Raw genomic sequence first — 9,364 nt, 5'->3', positions numbered from 1 at the left:
ACTAGAAGAGCATATTTATTTATTTATTTATTTATTTTTAATATACAATGTAGGTAACAACTTTTTTTAGTTAAATTTTTTGAGAAGTTGTCTGGAGTTCGAATTAAGTCATTCATAATACAAATAAAAATATCACAAAAGAGTATTAGAAATATTTTAAAAATTACTCACACTATTTATACTATTTCAAAAACGCTTTTGAAGTGAAAATTATCTAAAGTTGAGAGCATTATGAGAACAATATGGTAATAAAATTATTATGTTACTCAAACATTTCTGAAAATATACTGAAACGTAAAACAAAAATACCGAGTGCATAAATAGAACATAAAAAGAATGTTACTGAAACCAATTTTTTGAAACATTTCATTGGAAACGTATTTTGGGGAGGACATCTTGGGTTTCTAGAACGTTACCAGAATGTTGCATTGATTTTTTAGGAAACGTTTCAAGAAAAATGGAAACGTTTCTGAAACATGTCGGAAACTGAAAAATGTTTAGTGGGTACACAGTATAAAAATTTGTAGCTAAAATGTATATCTTCTAAAAATAGTTTTGAAGAAAAACAAGTATAAAGATATTGTATAACTAATTAGTAAAATAAAAAAGTAAACACGAATTAATTCAGACAACGGACAAAAAACACATTTATATGCGTCACATTCGTATTTAATTTTAACATATTCACACTTACTAATGTCCTTTCAATGAAAACAGACACCACACTATGTATGAATAGAAAATGTCATGCAACAAACATTTTTTCAAGTAAACTTAATCGTATAAAATTTGGGCTTTATATACGTTCCCAGTGGACCATTATCGAAGAATTCTTGGAAAAGTGGTCATTTGTGTTATATAATTAATTGATAATTTTCTATCTCTGCTATTAAGATAACATTTATTTTTTCTACAAAATATAAACTGTCCTTTGTAACACGGGTGAGTGGGTTGACCCTTTTACACCAGCTAATATTAAAATAAAATGTATTAAGAGATACAGAATTATAGTTAATTCATATACAGGGTACAAGAAAAGTATAAGAAAAATATTTAAAATGTTGGTTCAGTGTGCATATGTATTACATTATAAAATTCAAAAATAGTATTTTAATTTGAGCCTCCCTGTAAAATTTTTAATAATGTTTCAATTTATTTTTTAAAATGTAAAACCACATATACTTACCATCAGATTAGAAATGTTATGATCGCTGTTATATATGATTAAGACACAACTGTAATAAAAATATATGTATATAAATCTTATTGACAATGTTATTCACTTATCATTTTTATCACTATTATATACACCTAACATTCACTTGAAATTTTCTCGATTTATTATTATTTATATGTCAAAAGCGATTTAGCAGTGCGACTTTGCATTTACAATTAGAGATATTCGCTTCATGCTTAATAAATATTTTAGTAGAAAATCACCTTCAGTAAACAAAAAACAAATCGAAAAAATCTACATTAAACTGATGCGATAAATTCAGGCAGTGTAGGACTGGCTATGATTAATGGCCCTCACTAAATTCCGCGAAGGGACCCTTTTTAGATATTGAAGAGAAATAAATAACAACATATCTTAATGTTTTTTAACACCACCCACATGGAATGGACATGCTAATTTTACATATTTTTTCCCTGCACAATCTCTCTGGAAATATTAGATATCTGGTAGAGACCGTTCGAAAAGGACTCCTTGGCGAGCCTGGCTAGTGCCAAGGATTCTCACAAGAGAGAATCCTTGGGCTAGTTCAACAAATATTTTTTATTACGATATTTTCCGACAATATTTTATTCATTTCAAATTAATACAAGGCCATAAGTTGAATTGTAAATAAAATATACGTTTAATTAATAATAAATATTAACATTAATACTAATAACGAAGATAATGACGATAGTCGAAATTATGGCATTGGCGATGATGACAAAGATAGCGACCATAAGATGATCGACGATAATGAATGAAGATATTCTTTTAATAAACGCGTTGATAAATGTATTGAAGTTAGAGGTGGACATTTTGAGCAATTATTGTCAAAAATGCATATTTTTTACTAATGTTTACTATTTTAATGTGCATTACAATTTTAAATTCTAAATAAACCCTTGTTTTTGAAATTTTAAATTATTTTAATTATTTCAACTATTAGCATTGGAAATTTCAGAACCAAGACAGCTACTTTCATAAAATCTACATTTTTTGTGTAAAAAAAAGGTGGAAAATAAGAATTTGATACCAAAGATGAGATACCTTTAAGTACAAAAAAGTTATGTCGTTTCTAACACCTTCAATCTACGGCAGCTGGCGCCCTCTATAAACTATAACCAAAATGTGAACAAATTTCAATTCCTCTACCCAAAGAACCACAAACCCCAAAATTTTGTGTAGATATTTGCATTTATTAAGAAATAAATGGAAATAAACTAAAATAATATTTTACATTTAGCACCCTGTATCTCTTTAACTATCAACTTTTGGACTAAGGTAACTTTGGCTAAATCGCAATATTTTTGCTTCGGGAATCTACCCTTGAATTTTGGCCCATTACCTCGAGACCACCATGTATATGCTTTTTCATAGTTGCGGTTATAGGTATACTAAATTCCGATTTACCAAAACGGAAACGTTTTTGAACTGTAATTTTTTAAAGTTTAATATTTGGAGTTTTGGTTGTTCATATGCATTTTTAAGAATTAATTTGTCATAATAAATTTAAAATTGTTGTAATTTTGTCGCAACAACTCGACGAATTATGTATGACCAGATGATGGAGATTAAAACTCTAATAATGTTTTATTATAAAGTGTAATGGTAATACGTAGTTTAAATAACTAGGTGGATTTCACAGGGTCTAACGACACTTAAGAGTATACGATAATTCAATAAATATAGAAGTCTACATAAAAAATTTAGATAAATTTGGAACGAATACATTGAAGATGAATTTTTCGAGACAAAACGTCTGAATCTGGTTCGGGCTGAGGCAGTACAGTATTGGGGGTCATAAAGGCTTGCAAAAAATGTAGTAAAATTTCCAGGGTCGTATTTAAAAAAATTATGTTGACGATAGTCCAGCAGACACGAAACGTTATATATAAAAATTGATTCGATAGAGGACAAAAAGTTGCCATGAGAAAGTGTTCTTTTTTCAATATCACCTCAAACAAGGCTGAAATGAAACAAAAATGGATTTCCAAAATTTCGTTTTTTTAATTTTAAAACTAATCATGTTAGCCTTGATTTTTTAGAGGCATAATGTTCGTCTCCTGATTATGCAACTCTGAACTCTGCCCCATTTAAGCTACTTCGTATCTCTTACTGTTCCCGAGATCCCTGTAGTGATCGAGAAGCGAATTTGTAACAGCCTGTATAGTTACTATACTTAAGGGCACAAGAAAGGCCCTAATTCGTTATAAAAATCAAAATCTGTCAACATTGTGGCGGGCAAGTCAACTGTCCACGTTGTCCGTCAAAAACCTTCTCCATGACCAAAATTTAAAAATGATAATGCACAAATAATAAAATTATATTCCAAAAAAATATATATATGTCATACAGAAAAACACTTATTTATGTCTGGAACAGTATTTACAAGAGAAAGTTCAGTAGCTCAGGGGCCGACGGAGCAGATGTCCTTGGGGGTCTAGGTAGTGGCGCAGGAAAAGGTGGTGGGGCCGGAGGAACGATCAGGGAGGCTGGTGGATCCTTGGGAAAGTACGGGGCGGCTAAAGAGGAAGAATATTTCTATAGGAAGCAGAGGGACCAGTTAGAAGAATTGAATAAGCAGTTGGAAAAAAGAAAGCAGGTTTGTAAACATGCAGAGAGTGTAGAACATATGGACGATATTATCCAGAAGAACCGAAAGCGAATTGCTCGACTTGAGAAATGTCTCCGCAAGAAATAATTATTTTATACAGAATGGATTAAGTTTTAAGAAATATAAATCTAAATCCAATGGCATTTTGTTACTGCGGGTCTGATCACAATTTTTTAAATTTAGTACCAAAATATTTGTTGGGATAGATAACAGCGCCATCTACCGTTGATAATGTGAAAAATTTATATAGGTACAGAAGAAAATTATAGATGTGCTGGTGTGTTGGCATTGTTGGCAGTGTTGGCACAGACCTTCATTGGTCAACAAATCTATCGGTATAGAACCACACATAAACATGACACCACCCCCGGGGTTTACACAGACGAGCCGGCGAAGCAAGAAGAGCGCCAGAAGAAAGGGCCCTAGCCGGCGGGGCCCAGCCAGGACAAAAGGAGGTCCCACAAAGCGCCTACACCGGCCGCATTTGCGGTCGGGGTAGACGACGGATGGGGCCCACCTACGAAGGCTGTCCAGGCCTACACGAGATGAGGCAGGATAAAGAGGGATAATCCCCCTCGATCCCAAATCATTGAGGCCAATTTCTAGCCATGGAATAATGGCGGTATAGAAACACACATTTTTAAAAATAAATACAACACTGTATTTGATATATTTTTTAATTTAAAATATTTTGAAAAAAATTAATTTTGATTTTTAGGTTTTTTTCTACACCGCAAATTAAAAAATAAACTCCTGTGCAATAAGGATTAATCAGAGATGTTTGTAATATTACATTTACCTACTTTAAAATCTTAACATAAGATTTGTCAATCTTTCTAAAAATCGCATGTTTGAAAAAAAAAGGAAAATATATAAATTCAGAGACCGATAAAACAGAAAATAAAACTATTTTTTCCTTTATACAGGCCAAACACCTATCGTCATCTTTTTATGAGATACACATATATGTAGTGTCGAATACGTTTTTGATGTAATGTAGTATACTGAAATTTGATACTGGTAAATTTTTGAGGATTTTAAATAATACATAGTAAGTACTCTTGTTGAAATTACACCGTTTATTAGAAAAATGCAATTGATTGTCCGTCAAATAAATTTATGAAGGGTAGCCTCCTGCTTGGATGAAACTATAACTCGACGGAGAAAATTATAGATAGTGATTCATCGCTAGCTCTTGGACTAGTAAGAGAGATGAAGCGTGCCGGGAACGAATATCCATTGGCGTGTCTGCGTAAAAGGCAACAAGATATAGAAAATATTGAAAAAACATAATAAAACGTAACATCTAATATTTTTTACGGTTTGCTATAACCGGCACTTTGATCAATTTTAATTATTACAGCATTTTAAAACGTCCCAGTTGTGTTTTTTTAATTTATAAATTTATTATAGCCATGGAATTAGACCCCTCGTCTACGCTTATGCTATGACGTTTCTCAGGTCGGGCAAATCAAGTCCGTTTACACCCACTAAAAAAGCATTTCCCTATTCCCTACCAAGTGCAAAAGACAGAGATAAAATATAGATCGACGTTCAGTGTAACTCAGTCTATACACGATTATAGATTCTACCGATGTACATGGCGAGCGGCACAAAGATAAATAATATTGAACCGTATAGAAATCATTTTATATTTTATACGCATTATGGTAATAGTGTTTTTATATTATGTATTAGTCACTCTTTATAATTTCGGCCGCCGAGATTCACAGAAGCTATACACGGAAAGAAGGGATGCAAAACCGTTGGTCCCTTATTGTCTAAGCATTGTTAGGCAATTAAAAAATCCCACGACAGTGCGGATTCGACAAAATTTCCAGGAAGGAGTTACTCATATCCTGTCATCGATATTTAGCTAGCTACAATAGCCGAAATAGGCCAATGTAAAATATTTAAAAAATTAAAAAAATGTCCGTTGACTGGGATAATCAAATATTTTTCTTACAAAAACGGTGAGTCATCGATTTCAATACGAGTACCATTTTTATGTAAAATGGAATATTACATTATAATATACCAAATACACTGTAAAAAAAACTGCTCCTCTAACTACGCCCATGGCCTTGTATCTCATAAACAAAAGATGTGGCCATGGTCTAAAGGAAAAATTGTCTTATTTTTTTACGTTTTATTAACACCCTGTATAATACTGAGTCTTTTATAGCAATTAGCTACTTCAAGATTTATAGCATGTAAAAATTAGTTTTGCTTAAACAACCCCTGCCTGATCCTTGTGATAGACACGACTATTGATCAATTTTAATAATTTGCAGTCTAGCAAAATACACGAAAAAAGAAAAACTTAAGACATGCGCTATAATTTGTGTACATAACTATTGATAAAATGAAAATAATATGTCAACGTATTTTGATATATTTTATTTTATATATACATATCTATTAATATAATAAACAGATAACAATTGCATAGATTATTTTATGGCAATAAGACCATAACACCTAGGGGATATCACTGGATCAAATAATTGTACTATAAATGACTTTTCATGGCCCTGTTCATGTAGAAACAACAACCTATCTAGTAAAATTAAACTTTCAATGACCGGAGCTAGCATACATCTGATCAAATAAAAATTGTTTAGTTCGCTCATTCTACACTTATATTCGTCAAACAAATCCTCAATTTCTCCATTAGATGCAGATATATCTACATTAATTCTTCTTGAAGCTTTTTGAACATAATCAGCAAAGTCGACACATTCTTTCCTAAACCTTCCGACTTTCCTTTTATTGGCTGGTACATCCACACATTTATTTTCTATAAGCACCTCAAACAGAGCCCTATAAAATAGTGTCCGATTCGGTAACTGTTTCTTATGCAGAACACGCTCTACTGATTGTGCGGCAATCATTCTAGCGGCTCTACCCATCACAAATCTTTTCTCTCTTAAGTATTTACTCATCGGAAAGCCGTTACTTACTAGTGCATGGTCTTTCCGATTCGGATCCACTTCGAAATACTCAGTTATGTGGTGATAGCAACATCCAACATTGCAGATAGTTTTTATTTGTTCGCTAGCATCGAAAATTCTGATGGAGGTAGCTGCTAGGTTGCCGCAGGTATGTAAACCTACTAGACTAAGTTCGCTAGGTTTTTCAAGGAAGACATTTTCAACAAGTTCCTTAAAATCGGTAGATTCGTTAACGAATTGAGTTATTTGTTTGTATAAATCGGCTGTTGTTTCTTTAGTTTTTTTAATTTCGTGTTTGTTTACAACACTATTCCATACCTTAGACAATTTTTGGACACGTTGAACGGCTCCGTTGGTGTTAATTTCCGAAGCATCAACTCCCAAGACTGGTATTTTATAGTGAAGTGCTAACATGGAACTTAAATAACCTTTTCCATCGCCTATATCAATAATGTGAGAAGTTTTGGATATATCACGAATCGCAGCTGAGAGAAAACTCATAATGTCAACTTCGTGAGATTTTTTATAAGTCATAAAAATTTCTAACTTCAGCCTTAAAAATTTTTCACAACCCCATTCTACGAGTCTGTCTTGAAACTGATTCGTGTTCAAACAAACATGTTGGCAGTTTTTTAGAGCAAGTTCTTCACTATTTTTCATATATTTGTATAAATTTGGCATTTGTGTGTAATCATTATTTAAAATATTGCTTGTTACATCTTCGCTTTTTATATTGTTAATTTCCAGTTGAATGTCATCTGGAACTAAATTTCTGTAAGCTTCCTTTTTGAAATAATCCACCATATGAAAATTTGCCAGAGGTAGTAAAGGTTGCAAATAACATATAACATTTTCTATATGTTCTTGTATTACTTTACAATTCACCATCTTCAGATATCCTTAAAATGAAAGATTACCGTTTTCAGGATATGTAATATCAATTTTTAATTGAGCACACACTTTTTTAAACTTTGCACGAATTATATTTGCTTGTTCAATTATATCTATATCCTCAGCATTGTGCCAAGGAAAACTATCTAAGAGTTTTTTCAAGTTGTCTAAAGATTTTACAATTTTTTCTGGTAACCTTCCGTCATTTGAAAGGTTTAAATAACTTTCGATTACTCCCGTATAGTAACCTATTTCAGATCCCAATTCTGCACCTCTATGGTATCCAAGGTGGTATCCTTCAGGATTACCTTTTGCGGCCCCTATTTCAAACCCTTCTTTGTAGCTATCCGCTATAACTTTTTCTTCTGATAGCAATAATTCATCGAAAACTTCATTGATATCTCGTTCTGAAATATAAATCGGTTTTACAAAACTGTTTAAAAGTAACTGTCCATACCTTTTTCTTTTTGAGACGTCATTACACGTTCAAACTACTTCTTTTTTGAATTTCAATCCTATTTTTCATATTTCTCATTATTTCATCTCATAAAAGCATAGACACAAACAGAGACAATAGATAACTAGACACAAAAAGGGTTTTTTGGCGAGAAAACCGCTAACCCGGTTAACTATAGTTTGTTGAGGTTTGACGTTTTGGCGAGAAATGTAGTTAACCCAGTTTGGCAGAGTTTGCCTAACCATCAAACCGGACTTGTGGGTTGGTTTGGATATTAAGTTAATATTTCTATCTTTGTTTATTTATTTTCTGTTTCGTACCATCGTACCTAGTCACTACTTCGTTTTTTTAGAGGTTTGGATAGGTATAAGTTGTAAATAAAAAAAATTGATAATGGATTAACTTTGCAAAAAATACAAAGTAAATATTTAAAATTGATAATAAAAAAATAGTAATCGAGGATCCAAATAACTTTAATCGTAGATATGCATATTCTATATTGTACTGTATAGATCTTTATTAACTTCCTTTTTGACGATACATTTCCGTGGGAATAGATATTTGTGAAAAGGTAAACCCATTTTGATTTAATAACCATCTATACATTAACGTTATTTCATAGATGTGCATTTCAGATTAGGAATAACAATTATAGTATATAAGAAATAATCAAACAACTTGAGTTACGAGCACTATCATAGATTATAGGTTACGATTTTATTATTGATTAGATATCCAAACCAAAAGAATTTTTGCGAGTTCTGTCAAATGTTAACTCAAACTCTTAACACAATCAAACTCGAGCTAACCGGGTTTGATGTGGTTTGGCTCGCCAAAAAACCCTTAAAGTCAAAACTAATTAGGTTTTAGGTTAACATTATGTGGTGGGCACAGAGCATGGTCCGTAAAGACGTTACGTTACGGACCGTGGGCACAGAGTACCAACCCAGAGAGTTGGTAATCTGTGGGGGTGGGGTGAAATGGTGAAACATGAGGTGTTAGGCATAGACAAAGACGGAAGTTAGGTTAATAATAGATTTGCTAGTGACATGACAATCCCCTCCTCAGGCAAGCCGTTGACTACGTACCCGACGTGACCGACAAACACAAAAGACCTAGACACCGCGCCGCGCGCGCGACATTATTCTATGGCTAGAAATTGGCCTCAATGATTTGGGATCGAGGGGGATTATCCCTCTTTATCCTGCCTCATCTCGTGTAGGCCTGGA

General features: G+C 32.8%; 4 protein-coding genes across 5 annotated transcripts in view; 1 reads left to right on the top strand and 3 right to left on the bottom strand.

Annotated features, from left to right (window-relative positions):
* LOC108916584 (ornithine aminotransferase, mitochondrial) overlaps window positions 1-1,204 on the bottom strand; it is a 16,726-nt gene extending 15,522 nt beyond the window's left edge. Inside the window, exon 1 of one of the 2 annotated variants that reach the window (XM_018722876.1) lies at window positions 1,187-1,204. The gene's annotated coding sequence lies outside the window, so the exon portion shown is untranslated. Of the gene's footprint in view, window positions 1-694; window positions 791-1,186 lie in introns of those variants that run through there. The other variant, XM_018722872.1, reaches the window with a different exon arrangement.
* Window positions 1,205-3,560: 2,356 nt separating this feature from the next.
* Window positions 3,561-3,920, top strand: LOC108916577 (ATPase inhibitor mai-1, mitochondrial-like). The gene has a single exon (XM_018722865.1). The coding sequence runs from the start codon at window positions 3,564-3,566 to the stop codon at window positions 3,918-3,920; it is 357 nt and encodes a 118-aa protein (XP_018578381.1). The 5' UTR covers window positions 3,561-3,563.
* Window positions 3,921-6,212: 2,292 nt separating this feature from the next.
* On the bottom strand, window positions 6,213-7,692 carry LOC108916580 (methyltransferase-like protein 25). The gene has a single exon (XM_018722867.1). The coding sequence runs from the start codon at window positions 7,673-7,675 to the stop codon at window positions 6,287-6,289; it is 1,389 nt and encodes a 462-aa protein (XP_018578383.1). The 5' UTR covers window positions 7,676-7,692; the 3' UTR covers window positions 6,213-6,286.
* On the bottom strand, window positions 7,666-8,256 carry LOC108916581 (oral cancer-overexpressed protein 1 homolog). The gene is made up of 2 exons (XM_018722868.2): window positions 8,136-8,256; window positions 7,666-8,085 (listed from the first exon to the last, which is right to left on the bottom strand). The coding sequence occupies exons 1-2, from the start codon at window positions 8,155-8,157 to the stop codon at window positions 7,688-7,690; spliced, it is 420 nt and encodes a 139-aa protein (XP_018578384.1). The 5' UTR covers window positions 8,158-8,256; the 3' UTR covers window positions 7,666-7,687.
* Between the last annotated feature and the right edge of the window lie 1,108 nt (window positions 8,257-9,364).

Source organism: Anoplophora glabripennis, unplaced genomic scaffold (genome assembly GCF_000390285.2).
Source record: "Anoplophora glabripennis isolate ALB-LARVAE unplaced genomic scaffold, Agla_2.0 scaffold1583, whole genome shotgun sequence".
NCBI lineage: Eukaryota > Metazoa > Arthropoda > Insecta > Coleoptera > Cerambycidae > Anoplophora > Anoplophora glabripennis.
This window is presented reverse-complemented; position numbering and strand designations above follow the sequence as displayed.